General features: G+C 41.9%; 1 protein-coding gene across 4 annotated transcripts; it reads right to left on the bottom strand.

Moving 5' to 3' along the window:
• Positions 1-161: 161 nt before the first annotated feature.
• fam126a (family with sequence similarity 126 member A) lies at positions 162-21069 on the bottom strand. Of its 4 annotated transcripts, none has more exons than XM_031323010.2 (12): positions 20868-21069; positions 12592-12673; positions 11568-11669; positions 11025-11204; positions 9860-9940; positions 9649-9764; positions 8481-8576; positions 7784-7900; positions 7173-7260; positions 5301-5463; positions 3843-4186; positions 2237-2329 (listed from the first exon to the last, which is right to left on the bottom strand). In XM_031323010.2, the coding sequence occupies exons 2-11, from the start codon at positions 12640-12642 to the stop codon at positions 3888-3890; spliced, it is 1293 nt and encodes a 430-aa protein (XP_031178870.1). In that variant the 5' UTR covers positions 12643-12673; positions 20868-21069; the 3' UTR covers positions 2237-2329; positions 3843-3887. The 4 variants fall into 4 exon arrangements, with proteins under 4 accessions (XP_031178866.1, XP_031178867.1, XP_031178870.1 ...); XM_035992929.1 differs by having other exon boundaries at positions 3969-4186; XM_031323006.2 differs by lacking the exon at positions 3843-4186 and having other exon boundaries at positions 162-2329.
• Between the last annotated feature and the right edge of the window lie 1471 nt (positions 21070-22540).

Raw genomic sequence — 22540 nt, 5'->3', positions numbered from 1 at the left:
AACATATTTTCACTTAATATGTTGGTGTTCATTTTAGAACTTAATATCAGAAAGGGTTTTTCACTCATCTCTTTTAACTATACTATAAAACATCTTTCTCAAGCGATAGTGTCAAACAGCTGTCTAGCTGCGAGACAAAAAAATATAACTGAGCACACAAGTGAAATATAGAAACACTTTATTCCCAGAAGTTGTAGCAGTAATTTATCTTCAGACATAGAAAGGCCAAAAAAACAACTTTAGTACAACAGTATAATGTACAACAAGAGCTTACCCATTGACATTCTGTAAACCCACATACAGAAACACGATGATTGTTATTGTCCCACCAAGCTATGAACACTGACAGCTCTAGTACACAGACAACAGAACACACTTTTTGCTTGAGGGTGGGGCAACTTGATTTAGGACATCAAATGAAGCAGATGGGTGGTTTAATTTCCTTTTTTGGTACAAGAGAATACCATGTCGTGTGACGTGGTGGTGGTGATGATGATGATGTAAACAGGAGGGACACAGTAAACACATCACCAAACAACTACAAACAGCTGGAATAGTGGGTGGATCAAAAAAGAGGAAAGAAGCCTTGTTGTCCTCGCACACCTTCCCACTGCAGAACACACAGGAATAGGTTAAGTTACAGTTTGGGTCGAACTTTAACATCTTTAGTCAGGGGTATCAGAATATTTTACCTCTGTGCTAGTAGGTAATCTCATGTCTGTGTGGTAGAAGTCAACCTCTCTTGCTTATTATAAGAAAATACCAAAGTTGATAACACAAGTTGTTTGCTCTTTCAAGTGCAAAATCCAAATACTTAACAAATCATACACACCCATCGTCCCCAAAATCAAAATCATCATTTGTCAGAAGTTGGAGATTTACTTTTTGCCATCGAATAAACAGCAATTCAGAAAGGTGCAAGAGGGAGCAAGAGGGAAGGACACAATATTGCTGCTCCATAATGACGACAATACTGTGCGATTGTAAACAAAAAGACCCAATTTATTTTTATCATACTGGTTGATTAGTTAGTGGTACTTTTTCTGATGTTTTACAAAAGAATGCTGATTTTCTTTAAAAAAGGAGCACAGCTGTAACTGTTGACAAAAGAAGTGGGAATGAAAGGAGGTTTTGCGCAGTTGTCCCAAAAGATAGAAAACACTGAATGGAAAGATTTGTATTGCTATGAGAAGGGATTTTTTTTTTTTTTTTTTTATAAATAGTACCAACATTTGTTTCAACTTGGAGAATCATACCTTGTTCATTGTATCAATCAGCAGCCTTTATTCTAAAAACAATTGTACATACACACATACATTACACACACTCAGGCATGGTCACACACTGACTCAATATCTGCCCTCTGACAGACCTGGGCAAGGTCAGGATGGGTGTATGGAAAATCCATGCAGGGCAACAAATGCCGAATAAAATACTTTTCCACAGTTTTTTTTTTGTAATAAGTTTTAAGTGCACCCATTTACAGACAGGCAGCTCTGCGACGGAGTGCAGTTTTGTCCTGGCACGACTTCACGGCAACATTGCACTACTAAACATCAGTGAAGCTGGAAGTGATATCCCTGACACGCCACATCTATCAGTCCCACAGGAGAGGAGCAGTGCAGCAGGATGCTTTACAGCACAGAGAATCAATCAAAGACGTTAAAATGGAGTGACGAGGAAAGCAGCAGGAGAGGGGAGTGTTTGTTCATGAGTTTGTGATCCGTTGAAGTTGGCATGGCTTTAGGTTCCAGGTCACAGGTACAGGGTCACAGGATCAGAGGCGAGGGTTCATGTAGCCCGGAGTCATAAAGGGTTCAAAGGTCAGAGCCAAGGTGCACGCTGAAGCTGGGAGAACGCTGCGTGTGGTTTGGCACCGGACTTAAGTACCCCTGCCCATCCTCCTGCAGGCTGCATGAATAGCGGCCAACTTCAGAAGCGGTGTGGTTGCTGGAGGGAGGGGCGTTGCCGCTGGCCACCTGCTCAAATGAGCGGGAGAAGACGGCGCTGGCGGTGCGCGTCAGGCTGGTGAGAGCTCCTGCCTTGGGCACTGATTGGCTGGAAGTGAGCGTCAGTCGCTTGACAGACAGCTCTGCATTCTCGCTGGCGGCCCGGCCCGTCGTTAGAGGGCCCACCTCCTTGTCCTTGCTGGTGCGCCCGCCCAGCCAACACTTCTTCATGGCCTTAGCCCCTAGGTTCAACGTGGTAACGCTGTTGCTAATAGTGATGGTGGGTGGGGTTGTGTCAAGCCCCACCCCACCTGGCCACACCCCTTCATCCACCTCCGAAATATCCATCAGCTCATCCGGGGAACCCAGATCCACTGCGTCTGTGAGACAGAAAGTCAGAGGGAGACAAAACAAGCACAGAAATGAAAAACAGGAGCATGTAGATGAAAAAAGTAACCATCTCATCTGTCACCCAGCCCATCTGATCCAATCAAAATTGTTAATATTAAGATGGTTTACAAACAATATATAATGTATTGTATTTCATGTGGGGTATTGTTTTTCATGTGGGGTAAAATATGTAGGGCTGCATGACAGAGGAGCTCTATCACTGTCCAGCAGGTGGCGCCTTCACACCGTTCCCTCAGCTAACAAGCACATTTCGCCACCTGACATGAGACAATGCAAGTTCAGTATTCCAGCCCAGCACACAGGTTAGTTTAACCAGCAGCGCTGTGAGACAACAGTGAGTGGTTTATTGGCAGAGGAGAGCCTGTTTTGTCCCAAAAGCAGGAGACGAGTTTAAGAGCACAAGCCTAGGAAAGACCACAAAGGGAGAGTACAGGAAGGCAAACAGCAAGGCACTAATCAGTAAACCCTAAATGCATGCATCTTCACAAACTCTTAAGACATCTGTCCTGATTTCTTTAAGGCATGCATCCACAACCGTGTGAGTGGCCAACCACCCGCATATGCACAGATACACACTTTTAATCTGATGCTATCACTTTGAACAGAACACCTGAAAAAAGCTGGTAATCAGACAGATAGGCAGGTAAAAGCTTTCATGATCACATTTAGCCTGTTCAAAACAGGTCAGGAGTCATCAGATTTAAGTCCGGATTTTGAGCAGCTTTCGCTTCAAATAACTCAAGACCTGCATATCTTTCCTCAGCTGCTAGCTATCAATCAGAACAAAGTAATCTATACCCAGATCCAACCCAGGAGTAATGTGTCAAGGCGTGCTGAACGAGACCCAAAAGGATCTCTTCAACAAAAATCCAGGAGTTAGACTCCTAAACGTCATTGTAGGAGCACAATCTCCTGGTATTTGCACAGCTAACAGAGATAATATCTGCGCGTTGATTCAAGGTTATCAGGCCTTTTTGTTATCAGTGACCTAACCTCAGGCTTTAGAGTGACTTTCATTTAACAAAATACAGCCAGCAGAAAAGTTGCAAGTGCAATTTTATAGTATACAGTATGTGGGTCATATTTACTGACAAATGCTCATAAAACTACTTTTAAAACAGTTTTATATGTTAGGTTTAACTGATGTTCTGCTGCTAGGATCCACTCATTTTGCTCATTATAAAATGTCACATTATCTTAATTGCGGGATTCAGCCAAGCACATTCATTATTATACATTTTTTATTAGGTTATTGATCGGTTATTCGGTTAGATCTTAAATAATTAATTTAATTTGAAGGAATCTCAGCAGGAGATCTTGATGAGGAAGCTTTAGCCACAAAGGAGAGAGTAAATGACGTTGGATGGACAGATGAGAGGAATAGTGCAATCAATGCGAAGAGAGGATGGTGGAGCCCAGAGCAAAAGGTAAAATGGGAAGTGATCATGCAGCTTTTCAGACCACGCCTCCACACACGGTTACCTAGGTTACCCCAGGAGTGGGGCATGGGGAAGGAGGGGCAGGACCTTAGTACTGGCTCCTCCCTGTGGAGGCTGACCCAGAACCCTCATTCTCCACCATTCGCCTCACAGACTTCTGCCTCCTGACCTCCTGACCCCGCGTGCCGGAGTCGTGACCTCGAGGATCCAGGCTGACCTCGGAGGTGGCGCCCAACGGGTCGCAGTCGGGCTGAGCACGGCCATCAGGGCGCGGCCGCAGGGAGTCTCCGTTGGCCATTCGCTCGCCGCTCACGCCTGTCACACTGATCTCGGGAATGGCCACGCCCCCCGCTGCTGCCTCACTGTCTACACTCACCTCCTGGGACTCTGGTGGATGGGGGAGCATGGAGGGTAGCAGGACAATATGTAACAATACAACAGACACAGGTGGACAGAAAGACACGTATCATGCACACATACATGAAAAACAAAAAGACAGCCTTGTGCACAGGCCAGGCACACACGACCACAGTAACACAAGACAAACAGAGGTAATCAATGTAATGGCAGAAAAATAAAAAGATAAAAATCATAGTGATCAGAACATAACACATGGTACACATCTAAGTACATGCAATATGGAGATGAATATGAACAAGTAATTTCAAAGGAATCGCATGTCACACCGAGTCCCCACTCACCCCTACACATTCATTCATATTTTATAGTATTTTCCTCTATCATCTGCTCATAACAAAAGCTTTACGCATGAACAAGCAGCCCTGACATGGGCACCAATGAGCAGGATCCATGACGCTAAAAAAGGGGTGTTAGGCTCAAGATGAAAACTGCTCATTAAACTAACTGAAGGCTGTAATTTGCCTGCCTTTTCTGTACTCTGTACGGAAAAGACAGCAGCTCTCTCTTAATTCTAAACCACATTGTCTCATTTGTTCTATGGCCATTTAATACGATCCATTTTCTTTGGCACAGAGCTGAAACTACACAAAACGCAATGTATTCAAATAAAGTGTACACACTGCAACTCATCTGTATTATACTATAAATACACTACCTACTCTCTGGTATCCTGTTTTCTCCTATCTGTCAAATTCGGGTTCACAGGACAACTTACAGTTTGGACACAAAGTCCTGGGTTTGAATGAGAAGATTCTAAAAAGGAGGGAGGGACACAGCACTAGCTACAGCAGCAAGGTGAGGAAGGGTGCTCTACGAGCTCAGGGGCTGATGAAGACTACAACAACACGTATGTACACAGTGACTGTATGACATAAAATGGGAGGGTGAGTGAACAGTGAAGAGATCTAAACCTCTTGCTCTCTCCTTTGGTGTGGATTTGTTCTACAACCGAACAATTGTATTTTTTTATTACCCCGTAAAAAATGGGATTACAAAAAAATGTGTGTGAGAGCTTCTTGTGTTTCAGTGACTTGAACTCCGACAGTGTCGATTGCTTTTCCCCCCTGTGTATGACTCTTACCGTGTCTCTTCCAGCGGTGTCCCCTGATAGAGAGGGAGGTGACAGCATTTCGGGAGATCCTGGAAGAGGTGGGTGTGATCTCCACCTGGATACTCCGTGCACCCTCCTTGTTGTTGCTCTTCAGCGCAGCGCCGTGCAGTGACGACTTGATGGCATTACCCACCTGAGGGCGAGGAGAAGCACAGATCCACAAAAACACTGCTGCATCAGATGATGCCAGAGGTTGACAGGATTGTCCAGTGGCCCTCGGCCAGTGAGGAACTGGACTGGCTCACTGACAGCTTAGCAACTGGCCCAACATGTTTTATTCAATGTTACCTGTGGTAATTCTGTTACTTTTGTCTCTCCATTCTACTACAGGTCCACTTGTCTTGGTAGGGGTGTATGGGGTAATAGGCTATTAAAAAGGTAAAAACTTTTTAAGGGAAATAATAATTAGAAGGTTAAAAACCCTGAAAGGTAACAGGACTAATACAATAAAGCAATAATGGGCATTTCACATGGCAAGTGATTATACTTTAATACAGCACAAAAATTAATAATGCATCAAAATCTAGGTTGTTGCTAATCATTGACATATCCCAGACTGTGATATTCGACTGGAAATTCCCCATGGCATTTTTTGTGTGTGTTTTTTTTTTTTTTTTTTTTTTTAAATATAATGGCATCATGTCAAAAAGTGACATTTAATGGGTTAAAATTCTGAAATAAATACATATTTGGTAGTTATGATCAGGACTGATGTGGGTTAAAAGATTTAACTCTAAAATATTAACATATAATTTTATATTACCTCAGGGGGACATTTTGTCCTCTAATGACAGCAGATGAACTTTTTTAAAGTGAGGCAAGGGTTAAGTAAGACTGAAGTTCAGATCATGTAACCAACAGCTGCTGATCAACATCTGATCAATAACATTTTTTTTACCAGATTAATGCAAAGGGATAAACCTGAGAGTTTAGCTTAAACTGACTGAGTGGTGAGTGATATAAGAAAAACAAAACGGCTTTGTATTCTATATAACACTGTTCCACAAGTCTTTCTATAACAACCTCTGCTCTCACTGGAAATTCTTAAGTGGCACTTGCACTAATGATCATGTAACAGTTAAATACGTAACATGAGGTAGATGGCATAATAATCACTATACAACATGTCTTTTGTCTGTGAGGCAGCAACACATCAGTCTCATAAGGGACACATCACCAAGACAGCAGCCACCTGGTGTGTCCCACTGCAACAAGTAAGCACTCAAATAAACAACGTGGACAAAACACTGAGATGTAAACCCTTCCACACTACGTTTTTTTTAATTTAAAAAACAACAACATATTTTGAAACCCAACACCATTTTAATTCATGTGAATCCAAAGGTTGTGTGTTTTGTTTGTTGTGGAGGAGCGCACCTTGACTTGGGTAGTAATACTGTAGCTTAGGTTCAATCCTCTACTCCCTGGGCCTTAAGGATTATAGTTTAACGGAGCAGAGTGGAAAGCATGTAACTAATCTAGTGGGATTACATTCTGCTTGCAGTCTCTGACACAGAGGCCAACACAATACAGCATAGTGTGCTGTGCATGAATCAAAACCACAGGCAAGCATGTGCGTCTAAATCACATGCTCTGGGCGCCCGGATAGCTCAGTTGGTAGAGCAGGCGCCCATATACAGAGGTTTACTCCTCGATGCAGCGTGCCCGGGTTCGACTCCGACCTGCGGCCCTTTGCTGCATATCATTCCCCCCTCTCACTTCCCTTTCATGTCTTCAACTGTCCTCTCAAGTAAAGGCCTTAAAATGCCCAAAAAATAATATTCACACACACACACTTTCTCTCTACAGGTCAGGAAGGAAGGAAAACACGATTACACGTACCAACAAGGCTTCAGGGAACAACTCTAGCTGTGCCCGATACAGAACGTCATCCAGTGCTTTGGATCCCAGTTCAACCTCCCCATTACACCTATACAAAGACACAACCACATAAACATGTAAATACACACAACACATGAGTCTCAGATACAGATGAAAGGGTCCCCTGTGGAATTTTAGACATCTAGTAGCACAATGGATCGTTTTTCTGAGTAAGTCCCTGGTTTTATTTAACTCGTGCATGAGGACGCACATGCACGCCCACAGGTGATACACAGTCCTACTATTCCACTGATCAACAGGTGGTACTAACAAGATATGCAGCAATGCACCAGCGGAGACAGGGAAGAAGACTGCAACCTTGTAAACATGGATGTAATCAACCATACTCAAAATGCAAAGTGAGCAGGCTTAATGATTGGCACAGTCCAACCTATTTTAAACAGGTACGTTAAAACATAATAAGAACAAATCAAATACTGTCATAGAGATAAGGCACATGGAGCAGATTTGAAGAAAACACTGAGAAATGGAAGACGTGAAAAGATAAAGCTGATCAGTGAGTCTGCTCCGGTTGGTTCTGGCTGTTTGTGCATGGATGTGTGTACACTCACACGGCGTAGTGTATCCCTGTGATGAGCTGAACCAGGAACTCTGACGTGACTGTCAGCCGTGTGCTAATGCCTTTGTAGCGCCGAATCTGTTGCCGTGGGTAACCGCATATACACACCCTGGACGACAACAAATGAAAACACAATAGGGGAGCTTGTATCAGTGAAGCTGATATACCCAACAATAATTGCTAGATATAAACATGCACACACATTCACAAACACAAAGCATGCTACATAATTGTATTTAGTATTAATACATTTATTTATTAATGGCTTACCACATTACCCACAAGATTCAAAAATATTTATATAATTTATATTTTCTGAGTATAAACTGTCAATAGTTCATTATTTTTTTTAACAGGGACAATACAAATTGCAACAAAGAGGATTCAGCTAAAACTGAGGCAACACCTGCGCATTTGAAGCAAGAGGAGCTGCTATATAGTGTACACAGCTGACACACAGCAAACTGTCAAGGGGAAATCAAAGCTGATGACTTCTCTCTAGCTCTGTGCCTATTAGAGCAATGCTCAGCTATAATTGGCAGATTACCATTGCCAAATAGCGAATATCTTGGGTCTCTCTGGCAGCAAAGTCTATAAGAGGATCAGATAAGCAAGTGCTTGCAAAATAGCGCCTGTGTGTGTGTGTGTGTGTGTGTGTGTGTGTGTGTGTGTGTGTGTGTGTGTGTTACCTAGAGCTGAGCTGGCAGAGGGACTGGAGGGAGGTGGAGGTCATGTAGCTGAGAGCAGCGTTGTAGCACAGCAGCAGGAAGGTCAGCACCTCAAATCTCAACAACACAAACATTACCTTAAAATAGCATGTCTACATTACAACATGACAAAACTACATTTTCAGATCAGAAATTCACAGGCAGTTACACTTCCATCGATACCGTGGATAGAAATACCACCCAAAAAAAAAAAGAGGATTGGTTCTGCTAGGAGTGCAATTCTGCTTTTGTAATCTTTCAGAGATATCGTGCATTCTTCTTCCTTGTCAAAACCTGGCATCAAAAGCACGAAATGCTTGTTTTCACATATGTAGTCAAAGTATCTCTGCACGATCTTAAGAAGCAGCCAGACTTGTTTTGTTACATCAAAATTCTCCTCTATTTTAATATCTCTATTATCTATCCAGTCAGTCTGAAACAGATTAAGAAAACAGTACTAAAAAAAGTTGTGGACCTTCAAATCAGACAACCTTCAGAGTTTGGCTGAAGTTGGGCCTCATTACATTAATTTAAGAAACCCTAATAGCAATATAACAACTTTGAATGCAACAAAGCAAAGACAACTGCCATGGGCCATCTCTGAAGCTAGTGCATTAAATAATTGGCTCTGGCAGCAGCTAAACTCTCACTACATTAGTCTGAGGACCGGATTCACAGAAACCACCATATTTAATGACACTGTCAGACTACATTTCACTTAAAAGTTCAGCTGAAAGTCAAAAAATTTGGGTGAATTGTGTGTCCCAACTTATTTTACTACTTATCTTACTGCATCAAAAACAGCATCTGAACAGATATGTATAACCTCATGCCCAGTATTCATAGACTGGTGCATTAAGTTCACACACCTAACAACAATTTGACTGCTTATAATTTAAGATTGAAGAAGGGGAAGAAGGCAGTGTTTGAAAGATTACTGGATTTTTATCAGTGAAAAATGATTTGGCTACTGATCTCCTCAGTGCTTCTTTGTCAGACTGTTCAACCTCCTTAATGTGTGTTTCTATCTGGTTGTTGTCTGGTGTTTGCTGCCAATTCTAAGCAGGAAGACTGGCAGCCTGGTACCCTACTGACACATCACCACTCTCCCTGCGGACTTTGGAACATGGGCGCCCGTCAAGCCTCTTACTTGTTCTGTGCAGTAAAGGTCTCTCTCTGGAGGTGTGGTCCGCTGTACACCACCCTGCTCAGCCCATGATTGGCTAGTGCCCCTTCTGTAAGGGCAATGGAGCCGATGGCTGAAGGCTGGAGTTGGAGAGTTGAAGATGAAGTTTTTAAACTGAACATTTTTGCAAAAGCCAATTTAACGATTTGTGTGTATTTGTGTGTGTGTTTCTCACCTCATGGTACACTGAGGGTTTGGAGAGGGAAGGGACGGTAAAAGATAATATTTTACTTTGTCCATCTTTATCAACTATTTCCTATGAAAGAGAAAGACAGGAAGACAATGAGAAAACATTTCTGTGGGGGAGAAAAACAGAAGCTTTTTTCTGTGTGTGCCTTAAACCTCTAGAGTGTGTGCTTATCTCTTCAAGCACACTCATCTGTTGTGTGTGGGTGTTTGTGTGTGGACCACAGGGTCTCGGTTTCCCAAATCGGTCTGCTAGTGTATGTGTGTTTGCTTATTTGTGTATACTGTGTGAGCATGCACGCACAAACCTCGGGGGTTTGATGTCCCCTGTGTGCATGTTAATGTCAAACACACTAATTGGAGACAGCCAGTGTGTTGAGTGACAGCTGACCTATTCTGCTACTCAGAGAGGAAGTGAGGGGACACTTTGCTGATAGGTAGAACATCGAGAGCCAACACTCTTTCATAATAATTACTAGTGCTGGCATCTCTCTATGGGAAGCTTAAGGGCATTTGCAAGGTGCAACCCATCCATATGGTGTATTGGGGAAGTCACTGTGTTTCAGTTCCTCTTTTTCTAACCCATATTTCCACTTTCCATGCATAATAGCTGTCTAACAAGGCAGAAAGTGCATGAAGCAATCTTTCAAAACACATGACGCAGATCCTAGAAATAGTTGAGCAGTTTAGTCCCCTGCTTCTGGAACTGCATGATTACACCCACTTGCTAAGGATCAAGGTCCTTTTCGTAGGGTTTTTTCTTACCTTACATTTATCGCACTGGAAAAATTGTTATTAACAAGAGTGGCTCTCCTCTATTGGCAATAAATAAACATATCAGTTGTGACATAAGGAGGTGGTGTTAAAAATGTAACACGCACTAGGGCTGTGCAATTAATCGAAGTTTAATCGTGATTATGATAGACTTTTTATTTTTTTTTCTCCTTCAATTCATTTATTGAAAGCATTTGACATTGACATTAACATGTTTTAATTATGTAAATACATGTTCAAGGAGTTCAGATAGAGCCTGTATCAGGGCCATATTTAGTTCAATGTGTTATATGTCACTATTTTTGGTATACACACACACACACACACACACACACACACACACACACACACACACACACACACACAATCCTCTCCCCTACCAGGTTGTAAATGCCCAGCAGCAGGGCCTCGATGCAGCCGGACGTGTGAGGGTCTCTGGCTGCGCTGACGGACAGGAGGCTCCACAGGAGCTCTGGCAGGAACTGTAGCGTGAAACGCTGCAGCTGGGGCTCACCGCTTCGGTAAAACTCAAACAACTGGTGACACACTGGCTCCAGCAACTGGGAATGACGGAAAGCCCAAAACATGGGCATATGGTTACATCCTGACATCAGTCTACAAAAAACAGCAGACAGCAACTGCCACTGTAACTGTAACACATTTTGCATTTGGTTGATCAATGTCGGTAAGACGCACAGCAGTACTTGGGAAATACAGTGTGTTGGACAGTCAGGCAGACCAAAAAAACAATAAGACATAAGAATATAAGATAATCAGGATGCGTAAAAAAATAATAATTACAGGTAAATTGTGGCACTGGAAACATGACACAATGCTCAAAGTGTTGGTAAAAGGTTGTGTGGTCAGGTTTTTACAAAAGATAATGTTTACATGAATACAAATATTAAAGTGTGTGTCCATACATCGCTGTAGTTCTCTCGCATGACCTTGTAGAGTGCGGGGACCAGAGCACCTTTGTCTTTAAGTGAGGCGGCATAAGTGGACACAGCATTGTCAGGGAGGGTCTGAAACACATACACATATACACAAACAGCAGTTTGATACACTAACTGGCTTACTAATACTCTAAAAATAAAAACACAGCATGACAAGTTGAGAAGTGAGTTCTGGATAGCCAAACATTTGTTGATGTAGTGTCAAAATTTGCAATACATTGTTTAATTTCTGAACGATATTTTGACAGCGTCTAAAGCTTGCAGAGGCAGGCAGTGATAGCATCTACAAAAGCTGTCAGTCACATAAATATGCTTGCGTTTAGAGGTCAATTTCATTAAAAGGACAATTCCAGTCTTTCAACACGTAGCTCTGTTTGTAAATTTGAAGTGCGGTCAGTAGCGAGAAAAACAAAAACAATCGGTGCTGCCTACACAGTGTTATCTTCCTGCTACAGTTTGCACCCAGGAGACTGAAACAGGGCACATTTTAAACATGCTTTTAGCCTCTTAACATGTTCGAAATGTCATTAAAAGTGATTCCTTCCGAGTGAACACAGCGAATCTGACTTCAGTAGATGTGAAAGAAATGTATGAAAGTCGTGCTAATTCAGCTCTGTTTAGTTCCGGTGTTGAGACGGCAAGATGAGTGCTTCGGGACCGTCTAGAAACTACAACACCGAAAAGACATACATATTAAGCTACTGACAGCACTCCAAATTTACAAACAACAGAGCTACGTGTTGAAATCGACCGGAATTCTCCTTTAAGAAAGGATGACACGTAGGTCCTCATATGTTCACACAGGAAGTTCCCTTCCGCTCCGTTATTATCACAGAGCCTTGTCTTTGGAAGCAGTAACATATCGGTGAGTGCTCATGTTTGAGTAGGTGCATGGACCTATGCACTTTAGAATGTGTTTATGTGTGTGGAAGGAATGTTGCCAATAATAAGCAGCAGCAAAGAATGTACTTCACACACACACACACACTACCTTAAATTCTGACAGCCATTCCTCCACCACTCCTTGGTCCATAGCCAACATGTTCCCTCATCTGCAGTGGAGTCACCTCTACCTACGAGAGAAAGAAATACTGTATAAACACACACTGCATAATTATTGTCACACAGCAAATATAACACACACACACACTTTCTCTCTACAGGTCAGGAAGGAAGGAAAACACGATTGCACGTACCAACAAGGCTTCAGAGAACAACTCTAGCTGTGCCCGATACAGAACGTCATCCAGTGCTTTGGATCCCAGTTCAACCTCCCCATTACACCTATAAAGGCTCCTCCCCTCTCGCTCTCCCGTTTCCCTCTCATTCCTCTCCAGACACACACCTCTGCAGCAAGGACCCAACCTATTCTCAACTCGGGGCTCTCAAATCGAAAAATCACCCACACAGGGAAGCCTGGCAGGCTTAACTGTTGAAGCACTGATCAGAAAAACAAAATGTGGCACAGTAGAATTTGATGCTTGTTAAACAGGCTGTACAGTTCCACATGTACATGTCTTTAAACGAGACATACGGAAAAGGCTTTAGCTAACATTGAGTCATGGTGAAACTGAAATAAATGACCTTTTTTAATATGCCTTGCTATCCATCACAGCACTTACGGCATCTGAACTTCTCTCTTTCCTCGTCTAAGCAGTCAACTTGTATGTATGTAGCTTTTTCTATTGAACATCCAATGTTACCCTACATTCTCTTGCTTATTATCTGGACAGGGTTTTGTTTGCTCTCAATGTCATTTTTAATCTCTGTATGTTTTAATAAAGCAAGTATCTGCCGGTTTCTGTCCGACACTGTTATGCTGCAGTCACATCAGACAAAGGGAGAAAGCAGATAATAGAAACAGAGAGACAGAAATCGATCAGAAATACAAAATGAAGATGGGAAGTTTTAACTGGATTTCAAAATATCGACCACAATGTGGGGACGATGACAACACAGAACAGTATTTGTTTGGGTGGCTGTAGCACAAACAAAGAGAGAGAATGATCAGTAGTTGCAGTCCTGGTCATGTACTTGGGTCACCTTAACCAACTATGCACTGTGACTCTTGTGCTTTCTGCTTGGGAGGAGGACACAGTCTCTATGCATCTCTGATGGATTATCTGTTTCCCACTAGCACTCTGTTTTCACTGCGGGTTATGCGTGTCTGTGCTCTGTCGTGTCTGTGCTCTAAAAATGCAAGCACGAGGATAAATTGGTTGTTGAATGCAAAAACAAAGTCCATGTTTGGTATGTCTGGTAACAGAGTCTGAGAACAAGAAAGAGGGAGGAAAAGTCCTTCTGTGTGCACACTTGTCATGCAGAAAAATGCTCAGATTTGAGCTGAAGGTGGCATAAATCCACCTTTTAAAACTCTTCCAACACTTCACTTAGTGGATGACACACACACACACACACACACACACACACACACACACACACACACACACACACTCCCTCTGTCCCTCCAGTCATCCACCAACATGTATCATTTCTCTCTCCCTGTCTTCCCTACTCCCTTATCTGTCTTTCACACATCCAAATGCTTTATGTTGTATTATTCTGGTGCCTGGTCCCTCCATGGCAGCCAGGTGTCTATTTATGGACTGTACCAATGACAGAAATGACAGGGGGGGAGGGGAGCCAGTGACTCATGAAATGGGGAAGGATTATAAAGCAGAATAGCCTCCATTTAGAGAAAGTAGTTCTTTGTGTGGTCTGCTGTTCCATTCTTTCATGCTGGTGAAGACTACAAGGATGACAGCGATATCCAAAGCCAGCGTTTTAATGACAGGCTCACTGAATTAAGGCTGTGATTAGAATGTGGATGAGTCAGTCTTGTAAGAGGAAGGGTTCTCTTCCTATAAAGTCACTTTTAAAAAGGTCAACTCTGTCCATGCTGGCATCTGGGGCATGTCATCTTTACAAGGTAAAGGTCAAATATGCTTAATATTATAAACATTTTTAGTGCCAGCCAGAGTTAGCAACTAGGACAGCAACTTAAAATTATTTTCACTCTGCTAATTATTTTAATTGGTCTATCCAATGTAACAAAGTAGTAAAAAGTAACAACACCCATCAAAATTTCCTAAAGCCCAAGATATTGCGTTATAAAAAAATAACCTAAACGATTAACTGATTATCAAAATTGTTGCAGATTAATTTGCCCTTAAAAGGTGCACTATGAGTTCCTGCATGGTTTCAGCGCAATTTCATTTTTGTCTCAAATCAATCAATCAAACACTAGAGGCACAGGCTGTGCACCAAAATACAACAAACCACTCTAGCCAATCACCGACAAGATGGTTGGGGGAGGGGGTGGGGGTTAGTGACAGTTACGGAAACATGGGGGGAGGGGCGAGCTTGCTCTGTTTTGTTTGGAATTTACTTGGAACGTCAACAGAAGTGACCGTGCAGGAACTTATAGTGCACCTTTAAACAACTAATCCTTTCTTTTTTAGCCCTAGCAGCAGCAACAACAAAAATAGCGTAACAACGCCCATCCATCACCCTTACAATGCATTTGACTCACCACTGAAAATGGTGATGATAATCTGAAACTGTGTCCAAACTGTGTTTAAGATACAGCAGTACAAACAGCACAGAATGCCCTGTCTTGAAGATGTCTAGGCTTGATTGTTACACTGCAGACAAGCCAGCAGGCACAAGCAACTGGTGGAGGAAAATAACAAACCAATTGCCCTGAGAGGACACTATAGAGAGTAATCATGTTATTAGGCAGAGGGTTGTCTTCCGTCTTAGTCTGGCTAACTAATGTTAGCCATCTCTAAGTCATTATGGACTCACAGAATCATAACAGAAATTAATAGCGAGAGAGCACACTACAAATGATTCAGCAGGTGGCGAGCTTCTTCTGTGCAGCTCAACCACACTGGCCAGCACAAACACACATAAATAAACCAGCGTTAAGGATAAGTGGCTGCTGAGTAACAAACCAATGAAGTGATGAAGTAGATACAGGCGAGGGACAGAAAGGCAGTGCAGGAACATGAATAGAGCAGAGATCAATGGCTTACTAAATAGAGGGAGAGATTAAAAAAAGATGTCTAGAGAGATAGGGATAAAAGGAATGCACTGTATGACAACCCAAGGGATGGATAACTCAAAAGTGTGTAAGACAGTAGGATAAAAAAAAAGGACTTCATTAGGTTTCAATCTGTGCTGTCCCAGGCAATCCCCCCACCCCTCCAGGCTTTGAGAAAAACACACACAGAGATAACGGAAGACACACCTCTTGATCTAAACAGGCTCAAGAAATGGATCTAACCAATGGGTTTTGCAGCCTAGCTGTAGCTTACTGAGTTTTTCCATCAATGCAAAGCTCTGATGGAGCCAAGTACTTGCCAAGGAGTGCGAATGTGTCATGCATTGCACAAGTGTGTACGTGCAAGTGTGTTTAAATAACGTCTGGTTCCTGTGAGCTAGCTAAACACACACACACACACACACACACACACACACACACACACACACACACACACACACACACACACACACAAACAGGTCTCTATAGAATATAAAGGTCTGGAGTGCTCAGAAGTTTAAACAAATAATGAAGGTGCTGTTTGGAAGGTAACACAAAAGTTAAAAAACAGGTCTCCTTTGAGTTTACATTCCTAATTGTTGTTGTAAGCTTGCTTGCATGTCCTGACAGTAAGGGTGCGATTAATGGATGTAGTCGACAACAAATGATGACCAAATAAATGGCCAATGAATTTTTCTAGTCAATTAGTTGGTGACGTCATCGGGCAGTGACTCAGACCGCAGCCGCTGCCCAGGACACAGCTTACATGAGGGAACAGCGCACATGCGATGTCGTGATGCGATGGCTACACCTTCACGACAAAAAAACATCAAAAGTATGGGAGCACTGCACTCTTAACGCTAACAAAAAGGTTGTGAACTGCAACATTTGCAAAGCTAAACCTTTCCTGGCATGGAAGCACATCTGCTATGCTGGAGCATCTGAAAACGAGGCGCGTTGGCTCCCTGGAGGACGACTCGTAAGGTAGTTAGCTAGCTAGTTAACGTTAGCTTAATGTTAAAAGCCATGTTACTTCACTTTATGAGCTGTACGGTTACATGCGCGATAAACATCCCAAAATAACACCTGAAATGCATCGAATAAGGATAAATAAATCTATGGATGGGTACTGAAACCCGGTATTAAACTGGCCCCGGGGCTAAAAACTGTAGTACTGATCATCACGCTGCAGGGGGGGTGGGGGTGGGGGGTTTGAGACGAACCAGCCCCTCTTCTCTCTTTCAGCGGGAAATCCACATGGCTAATTATTATGCACATCAATGATGTCATCGACCTCAGCAGAGGGAGGACAAATACATCTTTTGAATCTTCATTCTTTCTAAACCTCAGAAAAGGATTATTATTTATTTCCAGTGAGATATTAATGAGTTTATAAGGTGGCTTTGCTGTTCTGTGCTCTACAAACATTTAGCCTAGTTATATTTAAAATATTCAATTATAATCCAGTTCTAATAGAATTTTTCTTTATGGTTAGTTAGCACATGCCTTAAACCACCTCAGGCTAAATTTAAAAGCCGATAGCTAAATATGATCCATTAAGTAATTGTGCGATTCATAATCCGAATAGTAGATTATTCGTTTAAATAATGTATAGATTATTCGACTATGAAATTAGTCGTTAGCTCCAGCACTACCTGACAGAGTTATGGCAAAACACCCAAGGTAAAATAAACAACAACAACAAAAAACATACACACTTCATACATAGATTAATACAAAAACCACAGTGTGTGTTCCAGGGCTCAGTGGTAAAGTCAGAACAAACCTGTCTGGGAAAGCTGGCGGAGAACCGAAGTGATTCCAAGTGAGAATGAATAACGGGGCCAGCCCGCAACCCCCACACACACACACCTCCCTGCTCATTACCTCATTTCCTATTACACATATGCTTAGGAACCTTCTTTTTTCAGGAAGTGAGAGGCCAATACGACTGAAGGCTTAAATGGAGGGAAAAAAGGAAGCAGAGAGAAAGACAAAGTGGGTGGTTTTGAGAGCGACAGAGCTGCCGAGCTGCTTTTTCCTGTCGTGCAGGGCGCAAGCCACATAAACTATACTGGTTAGGCTAGTAATGACAATGACACCGACGTTACTAAGCCCTCAACGAGTTAAAGCCACAGAGAGATGAAGAGTTGTAAAGTAGATCAACTAAGCTGAAATGAACCTGAACTATCATCAGCTGAGGATATCCTTAACTCTTGTACTGACACACCCTAACCACCAATAAACTGTTTAACTGCAATCACCATAACAATGTCAGAACCAGGAACTGTACCAACACAACTCCACCCAAAATCTACAAACTAGGTCAACTGTCGACAAGCCGGACCAGTGGCTCCAAGCTTGATTTAACTTAAATGAAAGCAAAAGCTGTTAATGGACTATTTTGGGGAGCTGTGGAGTGTCAAAATAAAATGTGGTGGCAGGGTTATATAACCATGGGCATAAAGAGCAGAGCCTCTAACATGCCCAGAGCTCACAGCTTCACATGGCCTCGTGTTCACCGACCGTGCTAAGGCTCTTTACACCGTTTATTCACTCCTAGGATAGTAGCATTTTGGTTTGATATCTCTCTTCAGTTCACATCACATCTTTTTCATGCTCTCTGTTGCTATATTCTTTACTTGGAATATCTTGGCCTGAGGTTAACCCTTGTTGCATCATCACCTCCCACCTTGCTCTCCCCCCTGGTCTTCTTCAATAGCAGGTTGCTTATAGTTTAAAGGAAGGGGGGGTTCTGTTTTTCTTTTTTTTTCTCATCTTTTGCACACACACACACATATATAGCAGAGCACTGCCGGTAGCTAAGTAAACATGACAACAGCCTGTGGCTTGTGTGTGTGATTTTTGCTGCTGAGGGAGACAGATACAGAGATCTGACAAGAAGGAATCCTCTTATAGCAGCCTACGCTCTGTTCTCCGCTGCCTCTAAGCCAGTGATGCATCTTCGTCCCTCATCTCGCCCCTTCAATTTCCTGTCTTCCTGCTGCAAGTGAGCCTAAAAAGTCCTATGATTAACATCACTGATTTTTTAAATTTTAACGCTCTCTTTTATATCGCTTTTGTCTCCATTTATCTCAGCTTTCCTGCAAACAGTTGGATAACTCTCTCCTAATCTATTAATTCTCAGCCCTCGGATTTCACATTTAAATACCACTGGTTAAGAAGGCCAGCTCTGTCCTGGGATGCCCCCTCGATCCAGTGGTGGTGGTGGGAGAAAGGAGGAGGATGGCTACTCGGACAGTCTTCAGGCTGCTTCACCCAGTGTGTGTGAAGCGTGTGTGAACACTGGTAACATTTACTGGTATCTCTGCTTACAAAAACATTCTTTTGCTGGGGAAAATCAACGTCTGTATTTCACCTATATTGTGCTTGTTATAGAATTGGGTGCATAATTAAATCAAATGGATTGCAATGCTTTTCATTGCCAGTATATTTCATGAAACCGCAGGCATGTGTGACTAGCTGTGATGCTGGATGACAACAGAGCCCATGCGATCTTTTTGCTCCGTGACCTGCCGGGCTTCACTGTCAAAAAGCATTTAGAGAGACATAGGACACTAGCAGCCATGAATGCCCCACATTAACAAGCCTAAGTATACTTTTTACACATGCATGCGCATGTGTAAAAAGCCACACTTTTCAGTTTTTTATTTGTAAAAAAATTTGAAAACCATGTATCATTTTCCTTCCACTTTACAATTACGCGCCGCTTTGTGTTGGTCTATCACATAAAATCCCAATGAATTACATTTACATTTGTGGTTGTAACTAGGACTGGGCAGTATATCGATATTGATATGAGACTAGATATGGTCTTAGATTTTGAATATCGTAATATTGTGATATGACATAAGTGTTGTCTTTTACTGGTTTTAAAGGCTGCATTACAGTAAAGTGATGTACTTTTCTGAACTTACCAGACTGTTCTAGCTGTACTATTATTTGCCTTTTCCCCACTTAGACATTATGTCCACATTACTGGTGATTATTTATCTAAAATCTAAGTGTGAAGATATTTTATTAAAGCACCAATTGTCAACCCTGCAATATCGATATCGAGGTATTTGGTCAAGAATATCAAGATATCTATCTATATCTGATTTTCTCCATATCGCCCAGCCCTAGTTGTAACGTGACAAAATGTGGAAAAGTATGAATACTTTTGCAAGCCTCTGTACAGGAAGTGGGGCAGTGGTGGCCTAAAGGTTAAAGAGACCGGCGGGATAAAAATCTGGGTGGGGAAAGTGAAAGAGCGGCGCTTGTCCCTCCCTCATTACCACCACTGAGGTGCCCTTGAGCAAGGCCCTTAACCCCAACCTCTCCAGTGGAGCTGCTCAGTGGCCAGCAGATCAGACTGTCGTCGTACTGGGCAGCTTCCAGGTATGAATGTGTAACTGTGTGAATGTGACAGGTCGTCGTTGCAAATGAGAAATTGTTCTCAATCGACTTACCTGGATAAATAAAGGTTAAAAAAAAATAACTGGCTGAGTGGTACAGAGGAAAGATGCATCACATGATGGCTATTAGAAAAATCCCAACATCGCATTATCATTATCATCAACATAACAGTCTCCAGTGGTTTCTGTGCTCCTGCCAAACTGATCTGCGCACACACGGAGTAAGTATGTTAACAAGATCCTGAGAGACCTAACACACTTACAGCTGTTACTAAACAGGATGAAGTCAGCAGGTGCAAAGTCTGTTTATGTGACAAATGTGACGTGGTCTACTACAGTAGCAAAATTGGTGCAATGAAAAGCTCGTTTGCTTAACATACTGTATTAAGGGACCTTCCCATCTTGACTGCTGTTTTATTTCATGTTATCTAGTTAAATCTAATTAAAGTAGTAACTATGCTCAATGCTAACAAGTTAGTTTGCCACAATGACAATTGGTCACACAGCTTGCGTTGAAACAACGTGACATTCTGTCTCACTAGTCGCTCAATAGTAAGCATTAGCTTTCCCAGCCATATAATAAAATATAAACATATGGTATCTAAACATATAGTATTTTTTAAACAGTAGCTATAAGGCAGATACTGTAAATTAATATTTTTTGCCGTCACACACTCTGTCTCGGCTTGTGAATGACTTCGAGCTGTCACCTCGGTTGCTTACAGATTAGCTAACAGTTAGTTAGCTAGCTAACTCGGCTAAGGCGCGACACCAAGTAAACTGGAGAAGTTACTGTTTACTTACGGGCATGCTATCTGTCAATTTCCTAGTATCGCTGTCCTCTATTGTTCCGACAAGATGAGTAAACGTCTATCACTTCGCTACTCCGTTAATCTCCTCAATATTTCATCAACATCAGCTCCTTCCATCTTCATTACTTTCTCCACTCAGACTACCTTAGACGAGGGGACTCGAGCTCCACGGAGTGACAGGTGTCTGAACCAATGAGTGAGCAGGACATAATCCAGCTACCGCACCCCCTGAACGCAGCATCCAATCAAATTAGACTATAGGTTGCAAATTAATAATTTCCACGATCATAGTAGGTTGTCGCTGTCAGTCACTGCCTTTTATATATGTCAATGGTCACTGCTCTTGGACAGCCGATTTAGCTACCAGAGATTACAATGGTTTTAATGAATCACATTAATAAGTAATTTATTGACAGTTGGTTTATGATTGCATTGTAAGAATAATTGATTACACTGCAGCATATACAGTGAAGTTGAATGAGCATTTGTCAGCAACTGCCTTTGATTCGTTTGGTTAAAATATATTGACATAATTATGAACATAATCAGTTACAATATTTTAACCATTTTGTTGTACAAACATGGAGTCAGAGTCATGAAAGACATAAGTAATAAAGTTTTCCTTTATTAAACATATAAAAAAAAAACATGAAAAAAAATATGTTGTCAATTTACTTGTTTTATTTCTCAAACCTTTTTCATTTAGATGAGCAACTAATTGTCAGGTTTTACCTACCACATCCTTACATACTTTATGCCAAATGAATCTGTGAAGTTTATAAGGCAAAAGCAGGACTCTAAAACTGTCTCCATCTGATAAATAATGCATGACCACTTGACAATGACCTCTGGAACAATGGATTTTCCAAAATTAATTATCAAGATGGCATATGACCATGTGTTTGTCTGCTTTCACATTAATAGCAGATGGAAAGCTGCGGTTTTAATCAGTTGATAAATGCATGGGCTTTTGTGGATAATATTTAGCAAATGTTCCCTCTGAATGTTAAAATAACAAAACACTACAAGCACAGTCACAACAAACCTCTGGTCCAATGTCTATTGCTGCTATAGGAGATTGTGTCCTGTCCTCTATTGCATTATAGAAAATTGTATATATGTACGTATTATCCAGTGCAGTTCACAACCAGAATACTCCTGCACAATCTTTCTTGTGTCAAAATTTTGCAAAAAAAAAGTGTCTAATCAGGTACAAATTTCTAAAGAATACATACATTATTTTGATTATTGATTCTGGAATTAAGGGAATCTTTATCAATGTAGTGCAATTTCTGAGAAACAGACTAAGTCTGAGGAATATGAATGGAAGAGCAACGGTTGGAATAGTAAAGTGACTCTGCAATGCCCCCTAATGTTAGCTGGTAAGATTACACCAATCCAGGAAAATACTGTAAGTTTTTACTCAGACAACATATTTTAAGTGTTAAAGTGAGTCTTTGCTATATTTATAAAAATTAAGCATTTAAAAGGCAGATATATGGCCGCCCGGGTAGCTCAGTTGGTAGAGCGGGTGCCCCTATAGAGGTTTACTCCTCGACGCAGCGGGCCTGTGTTCGACTCCGACCTGTAGCCCTTTGCTGCATGTCATGCATGCTCTCTCTCCCCTTTCATGTCTTCAGCTGTCCTGTCAATAAAGGCCTAAAA

Source organism: Sander lucioperca, chromosome 16, assembly GCF_008315115.2.
Source record: "Sander lucioperca isolate FBNREF2018 chromosome 16, SLUC_FBN_1.2, whole genome shotgun sequence".
Classification (NCBI taxonomy): Eukaryota; Metazoa; Chordata; class Actinopteri; order Perciformes; family Percidae; genus Sander; species Sander lucioperca.
Note: the sequence above shows the minus strand (reverse complement) of the source record. Positions and strands in the feature narration are given on the sequence as shown.